The sequence below is a fragment of the Lutra lutra genome, chromosome 17 (assembly GCF_902655055.1).
Source record: "Lutra lutra chromosome 17, mLutLut1.2, whole genome shotgun sequence".
Lineage (NCBI taxonomy): Eukaryota > Metazoa > Chordata > Mammalia > Carnivora > Mustelidae > Lutra > Lutra lutra.
This window is the reverse complement of record NC_062294.1, coordinates 17,578,993-17,601,171: the sequence shown is the minus strand read 5'-3', so window position 1 is coordinate 17,601,171 and position 22,179 is coordinate 17,578,993. Positions and strand designations below refer to the sequence as shown.

The window sequence follows — 22,179 nt, the reverse complement described above, 5'->3', positions numbered from 1 at the left end:
CCGTGGCTGAAGCTCTGTTCTGAGCATGAGAGGAGGGAGGTAGTGGAGTGGTGAAGGGGATAAAGAGGCAGGTAATCAGGGGCTAGACCTTTCCTGAAGCCTTGATGGGTTCTCTCAGTGCCAAGGAAAGCATGGGTTCTGTGCACCTATTCGGGCTTTATCCTCCTGCCCCATCTCCTGGAGTCTGCTTCCTCTGCTGGGATTAAGAACCAGGACCTGAAACATTCCCATTGGAATGTGACTCCTGCCTTCCCTCTGCTCCTGCTTGGCCGGCAGGCCCCACGTGCTGCCGTAGAGCCGGGGGCAGTCCTGCAGGTCACCTGGCTGGACTCTCCTTCCCAGCCTTTTTGTCCTCTCTCAACTTTCAGGTCTCAGCATCTTTCGATCTTAGAGTTCTTTTTAAGACACAACCCATCTACTTCGTTTCTTCAGATTATCTGCCCACCATCTGTCTCTCTCCCTACAGAGACTGAGGGAGGAGAAACTAGGCTGAGACTAGGACAGAGACCAAGATGGGCAGAGACCAAGACTGGGAGTCAGTGGAGATGGATAAAGACAGAGAAACAGAGAGACTGATACAGGGAAACATGTATAGAGATGGGGTCCTGGACTATCTGTGGTACGGAGCTCAGAGAGGAGTTTTAGGGCAGTGCGAGGTGGTGAGAGCCCCAGTTCCTGCCTCCTCCACCGAGCCTGGGCTTTATGCTTTAATACACTCTGGACCACTAGAGGGCGCTCTGAACCCTCACTGCGCTAGTTATTGGCCAAACCTGGAAGAAGGGTGGCCCAGAGAGGGTGAGGATGCCCAGCGATACATGGGTCCAGCTGCAATTGCTGGCCTTGGTGAAAGGATAACAACACAAAAGGGTGCAAACCCTTACCTCCAGGTCCTGCCCAGTCTGAGTCCTAGCTCTGTGCTGATACCCACCCTCCCATGCCACTCCTTGTGGTGGCCTTACAGCCACCTACTCACCCTGACCTGTTCAGCCCCACTGCCATCGTTGGTTTCACAGCTGCAGAGACAGGGCATGGAGCCACAGTAGGCTTTAACACCAGCCAACTGGGGTTCAAATATGACCTTTACCAGCTCCAGGCAAGTAGCCTGGGGAGTCTCCTTACCTCCCTGAGCCTCAGCTTACTCATCTGAAGAATGGAGCTGAATAAATGTACCCTGCGGGTGGTCTTGAGGAACACGGATGGTATTGGGGAACATCCGATCAGTGCTTGCTGCATAGTGGGCTTTCATGGTGGGTTGTAACCGGGTGTGAGACAGCAAAGCCAGATAGCTGGATGCTGGCAGGTCATGTATGCGTTTGTTGCAGGGATAAGTGGACCAGCTGCCGTTGAGTGACACAAGTGAGCAGAGAGTCCTTCCTCCGCCTGGCCAGGGAGACAGAAGGAATGATCCAGGGGTCAAAGGGTCAGATTCTAAAGACTCCAAATATACACATACTCTCATTCACACTTAGGGAAGGTATTCTAAGCAGAGAGCACAAGGGGGCCATACCAGTGAGGGTTCAAAGATCATTGTCTCAGGTCTTTAGGTAGGAGAATGGAAGGGTTTTTAGGCATAGGAGATTCAAAGTCATTCCCCTCTGGGGTTAGAAGAAACGGTGGGGATTGGGAGGCTACTAGAGCGGGAGTGAAGAAAACCTTGGAACCCGTTGCAGGTCCTTGGGAGGGTGGAGCAGGAGGAGGAAGGGTCCACGGTGCTGACCATTTCTGGCCCTGTCACTGGGTGATGGGGAGCAGGGGTTTGGGTATGGTCCGTCTGGAATTAGAGGGTGTGCAGTTGTAAACACGTGTCTGGGGGAAATGACTCCATGTCCCAGGAGAGTCATGGCTTTAGGTTGTGGACAGGAAGCTAAGGGGCAGGGCTCAGCTACCCATGAGGTCAGAAGACCCTAGAAGAGCCCCAGAGCTACCAGATGAAAAGAGCCCCTAGAAGGAGAGGAGGAGGAGCGGCCAGGGGTAGAGGAAGACAGGAGGGTGCACCTCCCCCCAGAGGGTGTCAGTAGGGTCACACAAGTTGAGGACCTAAAAATGTCCTCAAACCTGAGCCCCGGGAAGGCGGGGCGGGGAGGGGGGCGGTGTTCGCTACAGAATCACAACCGTGTCCCTGTGTCTGTGGAGGCCTCCGTGGACTTGAGCCGGGTCTGAGTTGTGAATGTGGGAGGACAGGTCCCGGGTCTGTGTCTTCCTAAGGTGCGTAGCAGCGGAGGCGCTGGTGGTGAACGGGGCATGGAGGCTGTTTAGAGCTCCTTGTGTAAGCTGTTTGGCTAAGAACCACAAAGGAACGGGCTGTGCGGGCCATTTAGAGCGAGGGTGGCCGGGTCCCGGTCACCGGCAGCCAAGAGCACGCAGACGCTGGGACTGCACTCCCGAGCCAGGCCGGCCGATCCCTCGGGCCACGGCGGCCCCAGAGGCCCAGAAGCGCCGCCGCCAGCCAACCCCACGCGGAGCTAGGCGTCCTGTCCCGACGCGGGGCGCGCTGTCGCGATCCGGCGGCGCGTGACGTGGCGGGGGCGGGGTCTGGGCGGCCGCGGCGGCCGCGGCAGTCGAGCGAGCGAGCATCCTGTTGGCGCCTGGCTACTGCGAGGTAACGGGCCGCGGGCGGGCGAGCGGGGGAAGCGGGGCCGGGGTCGGGGCCGGAGCCGGGGTCGCGTCCTGGAGACCGAACGCCCCGCGCGGCCGCCGCCACCGCCGCCGCCGCCGCCGCCGCAGCGTGCTTGCTGCGCCGCAGCGTGCGGGCCCGCCAAGCCCGGCGCGGGGCGGGCCGGCGGCACGTGAGACACGCCGCGGCGAGAGCGTGCGGGAGGGTGACGCTGTGCGTGTGAGAGGGACCGCGAGCGTGAGGGTGGCCTCAGGAGTGTGGGGAACCCTGAGTGTAAGACTGAGCGTGTGAGAAAAACTACGGGTGTGTGTGTGTGTGTGTGTGTGTGAGAGAGAGAGAGAGACCCCCCCCCCGAGTCTGAGAGTGACTGTGTGAGTGTGCAAGAAACACCCTGAGTGAGCAAATGACAATGTGGGAGACACCTTGGTGTGAAGGAGGCTCTGGGTGTGATGAGAGAGGAACAGGCGCCCTAGACCAGAAGGGGGTGGGGGGAGAGGGAGGGAGAGTGTGTCTGTGTGTGTGTGTGTGTGAGAGAGAGAGAGACAGAAAGAGAGAGAGAGAGAAACCCTGAGGGTGGGAGAGTCTGAGTGTGAGGGTGACTCCAGAAGTGCGGGAGAGGCTGAGAGTGTGAGGGACACTGTTGTGGTAAGAGTCCCCGAGTGCGATGCTGTGTGAGAGACTGGGAAATCCTGGAGGGTGAGTGTGATGAGAAAGAGAACCTGGGCTGTGAGAAACTGCAAGTGAGAAGGACAGCGTGCAAGGCTCCCCTCGGGCAGGATCAGGGCTTCCTGGGATGCTTCGAGATGGTCTAGGGCCGGGGGTCGCACCCCTGGCCTGTTGGCACCAAGGGATTGTGTGCTCCTGCTTTGATGGCTCTCTCTTGTGTCTTCATGTCCTGTCACCTTGTTTGGTCATCTCATGTTATAAATGGAAGGAGATATTTGTAAAACATTCTGAGAATTCTTCACTAAGCACTAAGCAAACAGTCTGGGTACCACATTGTGTAATGGTCAGTATAAATGGGAATCAATATTTAACAGATGTTTTTGAGTGCCCCTTGTGTGCCCTGGGCTGTGTGCTTGGTGACACAGGTCAAAAGAATTCGGTCTCTGCCCTTGATAGGGGGAAAAAAGCACTGCCAGCAAATCTAGCATCGTGGTAGCAGAATGCTCCACCATCTGGTGCTTCTCTGAGAGCTGCTCTCTGATTTGAAGATCTGGGAGGAGCAGACTTTTTGAAAATCTGTGAGTGCTTCCTGAGCTCATTTTTTGTCTCTCTTTGCTTGCTGTGAAGCCCTTTAGGTGGAAACTGCCCAGGCTGCCTACATTACGAAGGTGCCCTTGTGGGCTAATGGCTTTTGCTTCCCAACTTTGTTCTCAGCTTGCCATTCAAGTTCTTATATTTGATTTCCCTGCCCTAACAAATAAGCAGAAAGCCACAAACACGATTTTTTTTCCCCTTTCTTCCTTCTTCCCTGTCTGGCGATGGGTGTATTTTTATTGCAGACTAAAAGTAAATACCAGTTATGTGACTGACCTCCTTGGCCCTTCTTGGTACAGGAAATTTCCTGACCTCTGTCCTGTGTATTTCCTGCTATAGTCTCCAGGACGTGGATACATTTCTACAAAAGTGACCGAAGCAGGGCTTACAGGACCTGGGACTTGGGGAGCAGCAGCCGTCTAGACATGAATGCTTTGAGATGACCGGGCTAGTTCTCTGACACGTGTGGGCTGGTTGCTTCAGTTACAGTCCACTGTGGGTGTGATGGAACTTCTCAATAATTGAGTGCTGCCCTTGCCAGGCATGTAAAACTTTAATTTTACAAAAGGAAAAATCATCCTGCTGCTTACTAGATTCATTTTTTTGATAAGCTGCCTCTTACTCTTTGTTGCAGAGGTTAAATGGCCAAGACAGACAAATGGAATTAGGCCTTGCTGTGGAGACTTCCATTTTCTTCTCAGTACCTGACCATTTATGATGAGGCAGCTTATGAAAGTGTGATGTTTGCTTATTTCCTCACAGGTGAATATTATTGCTCTGTTCTCTATTAGATCTTGGATCTTTGCGATTTGTGAAGTTTCAGTTACTTGTGCAGCATATGAATAGGATGCTATTAATGAGAGTGGCTCACGTATAATTAACAGTTATGTAACACTATATTCTATAAAATTGTATATTAAATTTTATCATTTTCTAAAGAGCAATTGTGGTGGTTTATAATTAAAGATACTTCAGTGAGGTCGTTCAAAAGAAATTGAAAACCAAAGTCAGTGGAAAAGACTAGATATCACGTATTGTTGAAAGTGAGGGTATTTATTCACTGTGATTGGTTGCTGAATTTGATATTGAGTTTCCTGGTATCTTAGGTAAAAAGATACATGTAGAGTTACATAACTTTTTCATTTGATAAGGGTACTATATATATATGTATATGTATACATATATATATATAGAAAGAGAGAGAAGGAGAGTTAAGCATTAAAAAATTAACGCCTGTTAATTGAGGAAATATATAAATCTCAGAAAAGCTTAGAAAATAGTCTACGTTTTCACAGTAGAGATTTTAGTATTTTTCTCAACAGTATTTTCCCCCATAGTCATCAATTATAAAAGAGTTTTGTTTTGTTTTGTTTTTTTTCTGAAGATTTATTTATTTGGGATGCCTGGGTGGCTCAGTTAGGTCTCCGCCTTTGGCTTGGGTCATGATTCCAGGGTTCTGAGTTGAGTCCCATGTGAGGCTCCCTGCTAGGTGGGAAGCCTGCTTCTTCCTCTGCCTGCTGCTCCCCTGCTGCTCCCTCTGCTTGTGCTCAGGCACTCTCTCTGACAAATAAATAAATGAAATCTTTAAATAAATAAAGATTTATTTATTTATTTTGAGAGAGAAAGAGAGCATGGGCATGGAAGGAGGGGCAGAGGGAGAGAAAGTCTTAAGCAGACTCTGTGTTGAGCACAGAGCCCAATGTGAGGCTTGGTCCCACCACCCTGAGATCATAACCTGAGCCAAAACCAGGAGTCAGACGTTTAACCAACTGTGCCACCCGAGTGCCCCTATAAAAGAGTTTTTAAATCCAGCTTTTAAAGATTTTATTTATTTATTTGACAGACAGAGATCACAAGTAGACAGAGAGGCAGGCAGAGAGAGAGAGAGGGAAGCAGGCTCCCTGCTGAGCAGAGAGCCCGATGCGGGACTCGATCCCAGGACCCTGAGATCATGACCTGAGCCGAAGGCAGCGGCTTAACCCACTGAGCCACCCAGGCGCCCCTAAATCCAGCTTTTAAAGTATTCTTTGTAACTGAACTTCGAAAAATTCTTCTTTCTTTTCCCCCCTGAAAATTGCATGTGGTAGTTTCATGGTTAAATTTTCATGAGGAAATATTAGTAGTCTTATGAGTTCCTTTGTTATCTGGTGCAGGAGCCTGTAAAACAGGATGAAAACCTACTAGAAAGCTGCATTGTGTCCTTACAGGCTGGTTTAATGCTAGTTTTTCAAGACAGAAACTTAGCGGTTACACTGAATGATTTAATGGAAATTGTCTTCAATAGTAATTTTAGAGAAAGAGAGACTGAAAATCTCATAATGTGTGTGATCTTCACATACCAATTTCTCTTATCAGTTGGATAAAAATGGAAGGCAGGAAGATAGCCAGTTCAGAGAAGATGATCTGGTAAGATTTTGTTGCATACTCTTTCCCCCAAATACCAGGCTACTGAGCTGGAGATAGTGGCTTAGTTAGGAGCTCCTTGATTTTCAGCCCATTGTTGCAGAAGGTCTGCAAATCTGTTCTGTGGGGATCGGATAAACAATGCATCTCACACAGGTATGGACTGCTGTAGATAGAGTGGTGACTAATTAAATGCAAATGAATTCAAAACCATTATTGTGGTCATAGTTGCTTGTTATAATTTTTTCCCCATCATCTGTTATTTAAAGAACAACTACTTTGACAAAATGATGGGAACCACTGTCTCAGACTGAAGTTTGATCACTTCTCTTTACTTAAGGCTTTTTTTGCTTATTGTTCTGGCAAGCAGGTGGCTCAAGGTGTTAGACTTTCAGGAGGGTTTGTTGTGTATTTTTTCTTTCAGCTATTCTGTCCTTGGTATATTTTATTTAGTGATCATGGACTGAGTACTGAGCCTGTGCTAGGCCTTGTACTGGGTGCTGTTAAAGTAGATCAGGAACTCACAAACTAGTTGGGAGACTGAAGCTACGTAAATGCGACAAAATGAAGGGGCTGCTAAGCAGAAGTATGTACTAAAATTTTTATGGGGACAAGGAGATACATGGAGAAAGATGGCAGCTAGGCTGTTGGGGGAAAGGTGGGAGAAGAAGAGTGTTAGAAGCAGAGAGCTCAGTATGAACAAAGATGTGTTTGTCTGATGGACTTTGGAAACTCTGGACTACTCCAGGTTCTGGAAACTGCAAGTAATTCCTTGGGACAGGACCTTGGGTGGGACTTTGGGGTCGGGGTGGGGGTGGGGGGACATAGTGATAAGACCCTGCTAAGAAGCTTAGAATTGGTCTTAAAGGCCTCATGCAGCACCTGGGGGAGGGTTCCTAATAGTGCTCTGCTACCAACTGAGAGATAGGGCTGTTATTTTGTTGTGAAACTTGGGGACCCAAAGCGGTGTTTTTTCTGCTTAGAAGGTTGTCTCCCACCCCATCCTGTGCTGCTCTCCTGCGTGGAGGTAAACCTATTGCAGATGCCAGGTTTTTTTTTTTTTTCTTTTCTTTCTTTCCCACTCAGAATTCACATAATTACTTAGACAAGAGCTATGTTGGGACATTCCATTTTCAGGTCTTTTAGATCTCGCTGATTTTTTTTTTTTTTCCCACACTCTACATGGAGCTTGAACTCATGAGTCTGAGATTAAGAGTCTCATGTTCTACTGACTGAGCCAGCCAGGTGGCCCTAGATCTTGCTGATTTTATGTCTACGTATTCTATTTTGGCTGAGAGAGGTGCTTTGAAGTCTAAATGTAATTGTGGATTTGTGTATTTCTCTTTTCAGATCTATGATATTGCTTTATGTATTTTATGTATTTTGAAGCTATGTTGTTGGAGGAATACACATTTGGAATTGTCTTCTTGGTGAATTAACCTCTTCATCATTATGTAATTCCTTTTTTATCCCTAGCAATATTACTTTTTTTAAATTTATTTTTTTATTAACATACAATGTATTATTAGCCCCAGGGATACAGGTCTGTGAATCGCCCCAGCAATATTTCTAATTCTCAAGTTTATTTTTAGTCTCATGTTAATAATAGCTACTCCAACTTTCAATCAGTGTTTGCATGGTTTATTTTTTCCTATCTTTTCCTATCTTTTTACCTATAACCTTTTAACCTATCTTTTTTTTTTTTTAAAGATTTTATTTATTTATTTGACAGAGATTACAAGTAGGCAGAGAGGCAGGCAGAGAGAGAGAGAGAGAGAGAGAGAGAGGGAGAAAGCAGGCTCCCTGCTGAGCAGAGAGCCCGATGTAGGGTTCGATCCCAGGACCCTGGGATCATGACCTGAGCCGAAGGCAGAGGCTTTAACCCGCTGAGCCACCCAGGCGCCCCTAACCTATCTTTTTATACCTATAACCTACTGAGCCACCCAGCCGCCCTCCAATGTCTTTATATTTAAAGCTGGTTTCTCGTAGACTACATGTTGGGTTTTGCATTTTAATGTAATCTGTCAGCGACTGACTCTTAATTGGAATGTTTAGATCATTTCCATTTCATGTTATTATTGGGATGGTTGGATTAAAATCTTCCATCTTGGGGCGCCTGGGTGGCTCAATGGGTTGAACCTCTGCCTTCGGCTCAGGTCATGATCTCAGGGTCCTGGGATCAAGCCCCGCATCGGGCTCTCTGCTCAGCGGGGAGCCTGCTTCCCCCTCCCCTCTCTCTGCCTACATCTCTGCCTACTTGTGATCTCTGTCTGTCAAATAAATAAAAATCTTAAAAAAAAAAACAACTTCCATCTTGCTAGTTGTTTTCTGTTTTCTATTTGTTGCTTGTGTTTTTTTTTCTGACTTGTTAAAATTTTTTTTTATTTGAGTATATTTGATGCACAATGTTATATTAGTTTCAGATGTACAACATAGTGATTCCACAATTCCATACATGCTCACCATGAGAAGTCTAATTACCATCTGTCACCATACACTGCTATTACAATATTATTGACTATATTTTCTATGCTGTAATTTTTATTTTTTATTTTTATTTTTTTTTAAGATTTTATTTATTTATTTGACAGAGAGAGATCACAAGTAGACAGAGAGGCAGGCAGAGAGAGAGAGAGGGAAGCAGGCTCCCCGCCAAGCAGAGGGCCCGATGCGGGACTCGATCCCAGGACCCTGAGATCATGACCTGAGCCGAAGGCAGCGGCTTAATCCACTGAGCCACCCAGGCGCCCCTATGCTGTAATTTTTAAAAAGTGATTTTATTTATTTATCTGAGAGAGGAAACAAGACAGAGAGAGAGGAGAGTGTGAGCGGCAGAGGAGCAGAGGAAGAGGGAGAAGTAGCTTCCCCACTGAGCAGGGACCCAGATGCAGGTCAATCCCAGAACCCTGGGATGATGACCCCAACCCAAAACAGAAGGCAGATACTCAACCAACTGAGCCACCCAGGCTCCCCACCTATATTTTACTTTTATATATGCTATAAATCCACAATTCATTGCTACTATTTTTACCTGAGGCAGGTGATTATATTCTAAAGCAAATAAAAATAGCCACCCCCAAAGTTTTTTTTTTTTTCCAAAAAGTATTTTTTTATATTTACCTCAGATCATTTGACATCATCCTATAATTCTCGAGGGCCATTCTATTTTTTTTTTTTCATTTTTTTCCACTTTGGCTCTTATGGTTTTCATCTCTCTGCTGAAATTTCATATCTGTTTCTGCATGCTGTCTAACTTTTACATTAGAGTGTTTAATGTATTAATCATAGTTATTTTATTTTATTTATTTTTTTTAAAGATTTTTTTCTTTTTATTTATTTATTTGACAGAGAGAGATCACAAGTAGAGAGGCAGGCAGAGAGAGAGAGAGAGAGAGAGAGCGAGAGAGAGAGAGGAGGAAGCAGGCTTCCTGCCCAGCAGAGAGCCCGATGCGGGACTCGACCTCAGGACCCTGAGATCATGACCTGAGCCGAAGGCAGCGGGTTAACCCACTGAGCCACCCAGGCGCCTCTAATCATAGTTATTTTAAATTCCTTGTGGTTCCAGTATCTGGGTCATCTGTAAGTCTTGTCCTGTTGATTACTTTGCTTCCTTAATTTTCTTTTTTTAGGATTTTATTTATTTATTTATTTATTTGGTAGAGAGAGAGAGAGAGAAAGAATGAAGATGCCTGTGGGCAGGAGGAGGGACTGAGGGATCAGAGGGAGAGAATCCCACTCAGACTCCTTGCTGAGTGCAGAGCCTGACACAGGCTTCATCTCACAACCCTGAGATCATGACCTGAGTCAAAATCACGAGTTGGATGCTTAACCGACTGAGCCACCCAGGTGCCCCTGATTACTTTGCTTCTTGATAGTAGGCTGTTTCTCTTGCCTTTTGTTGTGTTGCTTGTAATTTGTTACTGATTGCTAGATATAGGACTTAAAACAGTAGAGAGTGAGGCAAGTCTTTATTCTGGGTACATATCTTCTTTTGTAGGCTCTTAGAGTGGGAGTTACAGTCGGTTAGGAGATGAGTTGGGTTTGGGTTTTGTTGTTATGGTTATCTTAGGTGCACATGGGAGCTTCAGATTCCTAGGTTTAGGATGGATTTGCTGGAGGGAGGGCTTTTCCTCAATGTTTATGCTTTACCCTCAACTTTAGGTCTTTCTTTTGTTGCTGGGTGCTTGCTTACCTGGTGGTGGGGAGCAGGGATTCTCTTGTTGTCTTGGTTCAGCCTCAGTGTTAGGCAGGCCCTGTTTTTCTGGGTCTGGGGGGAAGAGGGATGAAGATCTTTCTGGTGATCTTCCTCTTACCTCAGAGGTAGAACACTTCTGATGGTCCGGGTCAGAATTTCCTCTTTCCTCCAGGCATAAGGGTTGTTTTATTTTTCTTTTACTCTGCCCCAGCTGCCTTGGAAAGGACAGTTTGCCACCCTTTCTCCAAGGGTGTAAATTTTTATTCTTTAGAAAAGACCTTTGCATTTTTCCCAGAGTACTGATTGCTTTTCTTCTCTAGGCTAGCACTACTGAGAAGTGGTCTCTGGTCTTCTACCTAGTATTTTTTTTTTAAGATTTTATTTATTTATTTGACACAGAGAGAGAGATCACAAGTAAGCAGAGAGGCAGGCAGAAGCAGATCAGAGAGCTCCATTCAGGGCTCGATCCCAGGACCCCTGAGATCATGACCGAAGCTGAACTGCCTAGTATTTTTTATGAACATCCAATCCACTGAGGTCTGTGGAGAAAAACCTCTGACTGTCTATGCTCTTGCTAACCCACACAAGACCTTTAGTAATTCATTAAATTGTACCTGAGGTCTTCTTACTTGCCTACATGTTGGTCGCATCATTCTCCGTGTGCCACAGGTGAACCAGAGCTTGCATCTCTACAGGGAGGTGCCTGTTTTTCCTTAAATTTCAGTCCAGTAGGTTGTCCTGTAACCTCAGCTCTCTGATGGCTTCAAGAAAAGTTACGGTTTTGTAGATTATTTGTTTTTTTCTTGTCGTTGGAGTTGGAGTGATGCTTTTCCCAGCTTTCTGTATCCTACATGGATAGTTAGAAGCCACGGCAATTCCATTTTATACTAATTTTGTTTTCCTGTGAGATTAATTTCTCTCCTTCCCTGTGATATTATGAATAAATAAGTATTTGGTCTTCATCCACTGTTTCTAGACACAGTTCCTATAATTTCCTATATAAGAGCCAGAGGGGCATTTTCTGTTATAATATTTGCTTTTGCTCTCAATTCCTGAAATAGCTCCAGGGCAATGAAAGTGAAATGGATGTCTTTTGTTATTTCTATAACAAGCCCCTTTCAACCTGCCTCTCAGTTTTTATTAATGAGGTGATTTTTGGAAAGCATCCAGATCTTCTGAGGATGGGGGCTAGTTGCTAGAGGAACCAACTGTGTGATTAAGTGGTTGGAACTTTCAGTGCAGTCCGACCTTTGGGGAAGGGAGAGAGGGGCTAGAAATTGAATCAATCACTAATGGCCAAGGATTTTAATCAGTCATGCCTTTGTAATGAAGCATCCATAAAAACCCAAAAAGGACAGAGTTTGGAGAGCTTTCAGGTTGGTGAACAGGTGGAGGTGCTGGGTGAGTAACTTGTCCAGTGTCAGTGATGCAGTTTTGGAATATAGGTGAGGTTTGGTGGGGTGAGGTCTGGAGCCAGCAGCCAAGAAAGAATTCTTGAGACATCTTTGGTGCAAAATGCTGGTTTTATTAATGCATGGGGACAGGGTCCTTGGGCAGAAAGAGCTGCCCTGGGTGAACATTATACTCTGCCTGCCTCAAGTCATAAGGATACTTAATTTTATCTACATTTCCTTCTGGAAGTTAGGTTATTGATAAGAATGCTTTTTTCTTGTAAATCACTAAGACATTTGTAAACTCCTGTCCTACAGAACTATATCTCTATAAATTAACCATTTGTTTTTCCTTCCCTTAGCTTCAGGGCAGTCAGGAGTACTGAGGAATGTCACATATATCCCATCTTAGGGGTGGGGGTTGTGGGGTGTCAGCTTGTGCTTTGTCCTCAGCCTGTGCTTTGTCCTCTGCTTGCCTTCTGCTCCCTCATCATCAGGATTGAGTTAAATTGGTGTTTCCAGATTGTTTGATGTGTAGAAAACCCATACTCTGGTATCAGAGATCCAAAAAGAATATGTGGGAGCCCCAGCCTCCCCTCCCCATTTAGCTAGGGTCTGACTGAATAGAGGGGAACCTGAAGTAGTCTCTGGGACCAGGTTTCTCTGCTCGCCTCTCTGTTGAGTTGGGTGGAAAAAGGCAATCTAGGTCTGTAACTGACTCATGTGAGAATATAGGCTCCTCTGCTATTTCCAAGTTTGTTTTCATGGTTGCTTTGGCTCACCTTACGGACACGAGAAAACAAGTATGTACCCACATGCCTGTGCCTGCATAGGAAAACCTGCATGGCTTGGTGCCAAGAGTGAAAGGAAGAGTGGTGTGCCTTAAAGCCAGGTCTTATCTAAGCAGAGGTAGGCTGGGAGTGAGGGAAGGCTTGCTAGTGCCCCCAGAGGAGTGTTTTCACTTATCTCCAGTGCAGACCCTGGCAGGGGACCGGGACAGGTAAGGCAGGAATTTTGGATAGAGCTGTGGTGACTGAACTTTTCCCTGAGAACTGCTTACTCTTGAGTGGCTATTCCCTCACTCTGAGCTCCATGCAGTAAGTTTCTGGCACTTCTATGTTTATTGAGCAGATGAGAGGCTTCTGGGAAGATGATGTACTGATCTCATTCTTATCTCTGAAGTTATCTCTGTAACCTTAAAAGACTGATTCTTGGGTGGGAATCGTATGGCTTACAGGAATCCTTTATCCAGAAGATGAGGTGGGAGTAAGTAGGTGATCTGACTTCCTGATTACTGGGGCACAGGGATTGGGAGCAGGAGAAGTTCATGCTGAGTGCAGATTCAGGAAGGTGTGTGTCTTCCTCTGACAGATTCTGGGTTCTTCATATATAAGTTGTTGTGGAATCTAACTTCTTTGAGGTTTCTGGACTGGCTCAACTCTAAACCAAAAGTAGGGGTATGTGCCATCTCTCTGTGGATAAGAGAAGCCACATAGCTCTGACTGGGTGTCACAGTTTCTGGGTCCTGTTCTGGGAGAATCTCTTTGCAACCCCAGATGGTAGTGAGGGGCATACTAAGGAGGAAAACAAATAAACTTATAGCAGTCAAGCCCCATGTTAGGGTTGCCCTCTGGATGTTCTTTCTCCATCGGGTCTTAATTATATTCTCTCTCTTTTCTGGGCACTTTGGAAAAAGAGATGTATTGAATGGACAAGCAGCAATGTAGGAAATATGATTGGTGTTGTAGACACAGCAACACACAGGTGTGTATTTTCATGAAGGTCCTTTGTTTGTTCTAGTCTTTGCATCAGCTCTGGTCTTCGCATCTTCCTAGCCTTTCTTGCCACCTGCTCATGTTCTTTGCCGGCCTGAGAGTAGTTACAGACTTGTCCACATGTTGCTGGATACTGCAGAAGTTCCTGTTTATGTTTGGGGGAGGTGAGTGGGTATGGGCAGTGAGAGATCTATCAGGCTGACTAGGGCTGTAAACCTGGTAGTGAGAGTCTGGTCTTTGCAGGACAGGTTTGTAGGTTTTATTTTTTATTTTATTTTTTTTTAAAGATTTTATTTATTTATTTGACAGAGAGAAATCACAAGTAGGCAGAGAGGCAGGCAGAGAGAGAGGAGGAAGCAGGCTCCCTGCTGAGCAAAAAGCCCGACGTGGGGCTCGAACCCAGGACCTGGGATCATGACCTGAGCCGAAGGCAGCGGCTTAACCCACTGAGCCACCCAGGCGCCCTGGTTTGTAGGTTTTAAAATGGTAAGCCCATTGGCCGCCTGGGTGGCTCAGAGGGTTAAGCCTCTGCCTTTGGCTCAGGTCATGATCTCAGGGTCCTGTGATCAAGTGCCGCATCGGGCTCTCTGCTCGGCGGGGGGCCTGCTTCCCCCCGCCCCCGCCTCTACCTGTCTCTCTGCCTACTTGTGATCTCTGTCAAATAAATAAATAAAATCTATAAATAAATAAAATGGGACAGCCAGACCAACAGTACACCTCAGGGAGAATCCATGCTATGGATAAACCTAATGCCAGCCTACCCTCTGTGTTAAGCCAACTTCCAACTTCCAAGTCTCTGTTGTTGGAAGTTGCCATCAGCTGAGCTCTCACAGTTATCTCTTGGGAGCACTAGTTATCTGTCTACCTCCATTTATTTCTCTGTGTCCTGTGCTGGAAACGGATACAACCTCATTATATTTAAGTCTGTGTGTAAGGCATGCTGTTTGTATATAAAAGGTTGGCTTTGCCAGTCTAAACCAGAGACTCACCAGCTTCTGCCCTAAACTAACATACTTATATTCTTTGATATTCTTTGCCAGGCCACAGTAAACACAAGTGTGAAGGAAACATTTGCCATGGAAGCCAGGGAACTGGAGAGCCCCCCACCAGCCTACCATCTTATTCCAGAGGCCAGCCAGCCCAGGGAAGATGTCAGCATGAAGCCTCAACAGACTGCAGAGACTATGCAGCTAAAGAAGGAGATCTCGCTGTTGAATGGGGTCAGCTTGGTGGTGGGCAACATGATCGGCTCAGGAATCTTTGTCTCACCCAAGGGCGTGCTGGTATACACTGCCTCCTATGGGTTGTCATTGGTCGTATGGGCCATTGGTGGGCTTTTCTCTGTTGTTGGTGCCCTTTGCTATGCAGAGCTGGGGACCACCATCACGAAGTCTGGGGCCAGCTATGCTTATATTCTAGAGGCCTTTGGGGGCTTCATTGCCTTCATCCGCTTGTGGTCCTCCTTGCTAATTGTTGAGCCCACCAGTCAGGCCATCATTGCCATCACCTTCGCCAACTACATCATCCAGCCCTCGTTCCCTACCTGTGATCCCCCGTACCTGGCCTGTCGTCTCCTTGCTGCTGCTTGCATATGTAAGTCTGGGGTTTAGTGGGGGAGTATGTTTGAGGGTGTGGGTTCCTTTGATAATGGTAGTGGTACGTGATACTTGAACATCGTATTTTGCTTTTGGGAGGAGGGGGAAGAGAGGCATCTTACCTTTTGCTCTCTTTTTTTCTTTTTAAAGATTTTATTTATTTAAGTGAGAGAAACTGGGCAGGAGCATGGTGGTAGAGGGACAGGGAGAGGGAGAGGCAGATTCCCTGCTGAGCAGGGGGCCAATGTGGGACTCAATCCCAGGACCCTGGGATCTTGACCCAGATGCTTAACTGACTGAGCCACCCAGGTGTCCTGCATTTTACCTTTTGAAGAAGTAATCTCACCAAAGTCATTTAACCCTGAGAGATAAGTAAGGGTAAAGGTTAGAGATGAGAGAAGTTTGAGTCTTTTTGTGACTCTTGGTGCCTCACATTCCTTCTATCTTGACTCTTCCAGAGTTCTGTTCCCCAGTCTATGCGACAGGTTGGTGCATGTCTTACTTTTATCTTATCAGATGTTTTGATTGGAGTCAACATCACTAGTTGTAACTTAACCCAGAAAAATCTATCAGTGCTGAGGACTTTATCCTGCTTCTCAAAAACAAGTTACTTTATTTCCCAGTTTAAACCAGTTTAGAGTCTGAGGAAAGAGACTTCTCTAGACTCTTGGGGTCCCAAGGTGTTACCCTCAGCCTACAGGACCACTGTTTCCTGCCACTGCCACTCTTTGCAGCCCATTCTAAGCAGCAGGCACCACACCAAAATGGCTTTTTCTCACTGACGTTTGAGTTTTCTTTTTTTAAAAAGATTTTATTTATTTATTTGGAAGAGAGTGCAAGAGAACAGGGAGAGAGAGAAGGAGGGAGATCATGAACAGGGGGAAGCCTAGAGAGAGAAACCAACTCTCCGCTGAGCAGGAAGCCTGATGTGGGACTCGATCCAGTAACCCCAGGATCGTGACCTGAACCAAAGACAGACACTTAACCAGCTGAGCTACCCAGGTGCCCTATATTTGGGTTTCTGAGGTCAGAACCCAGGAGATCCCAGTTGATCCCTCTTTATTTTCTTTTTTCTCTCATGCAGTGGTCAGGAGGGATTCTGTGTGAAATCGCTGAAAAGAAGAGAAGATTGCTATGAATTTACCCAGTCTTGTAGGGCCAGTGTTTTAGCTGAGAAGTGGCGCAGAATTCCCTGTGTTCCTTAGCTCTGTGCTGCCAGGAGCACTTAATTATACTCTGTTCTTTCCATATCTCTGCTTGCAAAAGCTTTGGCAGTATATGTAGTTTATCCACAGTGTTAAAAATAGACTGAGAATACCTTGGAGTTAGCAAAAAAGGATTGTACGGTACACTGTGGTTCCTGACTTTAAGGAATTTGTTAAAGACAAATGTTAAAGGGAACCCCTCAACATGTAGCCCCAGGAGGGGGGAAAGTGGGTACTCAGCTGTATGTGTGTTAGGGTCTGGCCAGGGGAACTCTGGCCTGAGTTTTCTAAAAAAAGAATTTTCTGATTATGAAATGTGTTCATTAGGGAGATGAACTTATCCTCAAATCACCCATAATGTACCACCAAAAGATGAACACCCTTAATAATTAAATCATGTCTTCATTTCATTCTTTTATAGAACTGGCATCATACTTTGCATATAACTTTATATTCTGCTTTTTAAGTTTAGTACATCATGTTTTTTGGAATGTTCTTCAAAGAAACATTTTTTAAAGTAGTGTCTTTTTATTATTATTACTATTATTTAAAGGTAATACTTAGGGGCGCCTGGGTGGCTCAGTGGGTTAAGCCGCTGCCTTCGGCTCAGGTCATGATCCCAGGTCCTGGGTTCGAGCCCCACATCGGGCTTTCTGCTCAGCGGGGAGCCTGCTTCCTCCTCTCTTTCTGCCTGCCTCTCTGCTTACTTGTGATTTCTCTCTGTCAAATAAATAAATAAAATCTTTAAAAAAAAAAAAAAGGTAATACATAGACATTATAGGCACTTTGAAAGCGCAAAAAAATGGAGAAAAGAAAAATCACCCATACTTAATTTTTTTATTATTTTATTTTTTATTTTTATTTTTTTTTTAAAAGATTTTATTTATTTATTTGAGGGAGAATGAGTGAGAGAGAGCATGAGAGAGGAGAAGGTCAGAGGGAGAAGCAGACTCCCCAAGGAGCTGGGAGCCCGATGCGGGACTCGATCCTGGAAGTCCGGGATCATGACCTGAGCCGAAGGCAGTTGCTCAACCAACTGAGCCACCCAGGCGCCCCATTATTTTTTATTTTTAAAAGATTTTTATTTATTTATTTGTCAGAGAGAGAGCACAAGCAGCGGGAACAGCAGGCAGAGGGAGAAGCAGGCTCCCCACTGAGCAAGGAGTCCCATGTGGGACTCAGTCCCAAGATGCTGGGATCATGACCTGAGCTGAAGGCAGATGCTTAACCAACTGAGCCACCCAGGCATCTCCACCCATAATTTTAACTCCCAGAGAACTATTGCTACTACTTGTGTGAAATACCTTCTAATGTTTTTTTTCTGTGCTTTTTTGTTTTATACATTTTTTTTAAGCTGCAGAACTCAATTCCAGGACCCTAGGATCATGACCCAAGTCTAAGGCAAATGCTTAACAACTGAGCCACCCAGTGCCCCTTATCTCATTTTTTAAAAAAAGTACTCTTGAGATTATACTCTCTCTGGTTTGTATAATACTTTAAAAATTTTAATATTTAATCGCTTTCATCAAATATTCTTAGAAAACATGGTTTAGGGACACAGAAGTAGTTTCCTGGCAGTGTGGTATAGTGGTTAAGATCATGGACTCCCATGCCAGACCAGGACTGATTCTAGCTTTACCAGCTGTTTTTCCAGCTGTTTACCTTGAAGGAATTAAACTGTTGCCTTGGTCTTCTCACTTGAAAGTGAGAATATCACTTGTACTTACTAAAAGGATTGTCATGAATAAATGAATCAGTACACATACAGTACTTCTCTGTGTCTGGCATAGAATAAATGCTCTGTATTATTATTATAAACAATATTACTGTGGGAGTCTTTGTATATAAAGATTCAGAGTTTCTGTACCTTTTTTCTGTAGGATAGAATTAGTCATACAGGAGAAATACCTGTGTCTGAAGAAGTAAATTGTTTTAAGATTCTTCATGTGCTACCCAGTTTTCTTCTAGAAGGTTTTGTGAGGGTGTGCTTTTACCTAAGCACTTAAGAGTGCCTGTGCAGTTGGTCTCGTGATGGCCTTAGGGTGAATTCCAAAGATAACGAAGTCAAAGGACATCTCTATATATAATTTTCATGTACAGAAGATTTTTATTTGGGAAATCTTTTTTCCTTTATGATTTTCTCTATTGCGTTTGTTCTTTTGTCCTTACAAAGCCCATTCCCATACCAAGAACTGCTTTTTTTTTTTTTTTGGCTAGAACTGTTCTTTCTTTCTTTCTTTTTTTTTTTTTTAAAGATTTTATTTATTTATTTGTCAGAGAGAGAGAGAGAGAGAGAGAGCGAGCACAGGCAGACAGAGTGGCAGGCAGAGGCAGAGGGAGAAGCAGGCTCCCCACAGAACAAGGAGCCCGATGTGGGACTCGATCCCAGGACGCTGGGATCATGACCCGAGCCGAAGGCAGCTGCTTAACCCACTGAGCCACCCAGGCGCCCAGAACTGTTCTTTCGATTGGAGGGGAGACCTCACCTCTTAGAAGTGCAGTCATGGTGTATCTGTAACTTCTTTCATTCAAGTGTACTTTTACCCAGATTACTCACCATCAGAATTCCTTCAAGCCCCTATCCCAGAAGCCCAGGCTTTTCCATAATGCATGCCTGCAGGTAGGAACTTGTCAGATATGGGCTTAAATCATAAAACCATGTCCTGTCCTGGGGCACCTGGGTGGCTCAGTGGGTTAAGCCTCTGCCTTCGGCTCAGGTCCTGATCTCAGGGTCCTGGGATCGAGGCCCGCATCGAGCTCTCTGCTCAGCAGAGAGGCTGCTTCCCCACCTCTCTCTGCCTACTTGTGATCTCTCTGTCAAAGAAACAAATAAAATCGTTAAATGCAAAACAGCAACAACAAAAAACATGTCTTGTCCTAACTGACAAGACTTTAGGGTTCAGCTTGTTTTTCTTCTTGTAAGTTAGGGTGAAGAATTGGGCTGATGCATCATGTGCTGAAGGGAGTCTCTTTGGGCAGGGATAGCAGTGGTCTTTTTTTTTTTTTTTAAGATTTTATTTATTTATTTGTCAGAGAGAGAGAGGGAGAGAGAGCAAGCACAGGCAGACAGAATGGCAGGCAGAGGCAGAGGGAGAAGCAGGCTCCCCGCCGAGCAGAGAGCCCGATGTGGGACTCGATCCCAGGACGCTGGGACCATGACCCGAGCCGAAGGCAGCTGCTTAACCAACTGAGCCACCCAGGCGTCCCGATAGCAGTGGTCTTAAGAGACAAAATTGGAAGAAACCAATTAGGTCATAATTAGGGGTAAAAACCACAAAATCTGTGCTGAATCCACTGAGAAATTTAGGTAAGATAGGAGAATTGAGTTAGTCTTGAAATTAAGAAGAGTCCAGGTTGTTTTTTTGGAAGACTGTCTACAGAAATTATAGCCATGCAAGCTAGATAATCAAAGTTTAATTCTAGAAGGAAGGGCCCAGACATTCTTCATATAACAACTGCAGGTCAGAGCTGCAAGCTGATGGCCTACGGGCCAAACCTGACCCACAGATATATTTGTTTGTCCTAGTGTTGTAAGCAATTTTGAATTACTTGCCAACGTTTGAAAACCAGGACTTTTCTGCTGAAAAATCAAAAGTTCTGGCAACCGGGGCGCCTGGGTGGCTCAGTGGGTTAAGCCACTGCCTTCGGCTCAGGTCATGATCTCAGGGTCCTGGGATCGAGTCCCGCATCGGGCTCTCTGCTCGGCGGGGAGCCTGCTTCCCTCTCTCTCTCTCTGCCTGCCTCTCTGTCTACTTGTGATCTCTCTCTGTCAAATAAATAAATAAAATCTTTAAAAAAAAAAAAAAAAGTTCTGGCAACCTTGGGCCCAGATTCCTTCCTGACAAAATTAGCTGCCTTTGTGTCATGGTTCCTCCCTTTATTTATTTTTTTTAAAGTTTTAAAGATTTTATTTATTTGACAGAGAAAGAGAGCATGGTGAGGGGGAGGGGAAGAGGGAGAAGAAGAAGCAGGGAGCCTGACTGGGCCTGATCCCAGAACACCAAGATCATGACCCAAGCAGAGCCAAAGGCAGATGCTGAACCAGCTGAGCTACCCAGGTGCTCCTGGTTGGTCCCTTCAAAGGAGCACACACTCTTCAGTCTACTATAGCCCTCCACTCCCTCTTGTTTTATACCCAGACATTATTTTTTTTAAGATTTTATTTATTTATTTGTCATAGAGAGAGAGTACACAAGCAGGGGGAGTGGCGGACAGAGGGAGAAGCATGTTCCCCGTTGAGCAAGGAGCCCAGTGCGGGCCTTGATCTAGGACCCCAGTGACATGAGCTGAAGGCAGATGCTTAACTGACTGAGCCACCCAGGCACTCCTATACCCAGACATTCTTGCCTTTGCTCAGTTGCATTACCTTCTTGGCCCTTGAAGGCATCTCTCTCTCACATCCTGGCTTTCCAGCAGCCCCCCCAACCCTATTCCCAGGTTATACTGGCAGATAGATCTTAGCAACTTTTTTGAATTTCAGGGTATCTTAGCTCTTCATTATCCTAGAACAGTGGTTTTCAACCAGAGGTGAGTTTGCCCCCCTCCCCCAGAAACATTTGGCAAGGTCTGGAGACATTTTTGGTTGTCACACCTCCTTGGAAGGGGTGCTATTAGCATCTAGTGGGTAGAAGCCAGGGGTACTATTGAGCATCTTATAAAGTACAGGACAGCCTCTCACAACTAAGACTTACTCTCCGCAAATGTCAACAGTGCTGAAGTTGAGAAACTCTATCCTAACAGTGCGTTCCATTCATATGTGTTCTGGGATCTTGGAATCTTCTGTGGTGGGTGGGTCCTCAGGCTGCCCACTGGGCTGAGTGTGCTTAGAGGTTCTTACTTACGGAGCGGTAGGGGAAAATGGCAGTTCTTGAGGTCCATAGGTCCCTTCTCTGACCAGGTGACCAGCAGTGTTATTGGTAACTCAGGTACCCAACAGCACTTGATTTGATTGTGGAAGGACAATTTTTCTTAGTCCGTTTATCTTTGTGGGGTTCTCTGCCTGTTGTGTAGGCTCACACACATCATTCGAGAATATTTGCTATGAAGATTTCAACATAGAAGTCACTCAGCACTGACACTGGCATCAAAGCAGAGCCTTGCTCACTGCTGAGATGCCACTTCCCTCAACCCCCAGGGTTTGTTTGGGAAGGCTGGCAGTGGAGAGGAGCAGGAACAGGAGGAGACAGGGGAGGGAGACTTCTAAAGGGGAGACTGGAGTGAAGAAACACTGTGTAATGCCTGAATAGCTTTCTGTTGTCTCTTGCTGTCTTGGACTCAGGCCTGGGCAGGTTTCTGAGAAGGAAGGGTATGCTTCCCTACTTTGGTCAGTTGTTGCTCTGGATAGACAGCTCTCATGTTCTGAAGGTGACATGACTCAGAAGGACTGGGTCTTTTTCACCATAATCTCAAAGACCCTGGAGTCTACCCTTGTACAGAGCTCGGATGGTTTGATAATAAGACTAAATGTGTATATTTGTGTAATTAAAAACAAGGAGGATTCTTAAAGAGGCATATACCTGACATACTCATGTGTATCCCAAGAGGGAGCTCCAGATTCCAGGATTTCCATTCGGAAGGATTTACCTCTCCTGGATGGTTGTAGAATTTTTCTCCGAATATACTTGTAGATGGTCTCTCCCCAGCTTTTTTTCTTCTCCCACCTTGTTGCTGTTGTTGTTAAGGGTTGCATTCCTCTGTCTTTAAGTTCCCCTTAGTAATACCCAGCTTGTTTGTGGGAGGAA

The 22,179-nt window shown here is 45.7% G+C and overlaps 1 protein-coding gene across 5 annotated transcripts in view; it reads left to right on the top strand.

The window, feature by feature from the left end:
* Positions 1-2,133: 2,133 nt before the first annotated feature.
* Positions 2,134-22,179, top strand: part of SLC7A6 (solute carrier family 7 member 6) — a 36,638-nt gene continuing 16,592 nt past the window's right edge. Inside the window, exons 1-4 of one of the 5 annotated variants that reach the window (XM_047710563.1) lie at positions 2,339-2,599; positions 4,509-4,636; positions 6,230-6,280; positions 14,679-15,231. In XM_047710563.1, the coding sequence (XP_047566519.1) occupies positions 14,715-15,231 (517 nt within the window). In that variant the 5' untranslated portion in view covers positions 2,339-2,599; positions 4,509-4,636; positions 6,230-6,280; positions 14,679-14,714. Of the gene's footprint in view, positions 2,206-2,338; positions 2,600-4,508; positions 4,637-6,229; positions 6,281-12,780; positions 12,959-14,676; positions 15,232-22,179 lie in introns of those variants that run through there. The other 4 variants (XM_047710562.1, XM_047710561.1, XM_047710565.1 and 1 more) reach the window with 4 other exon arrangements.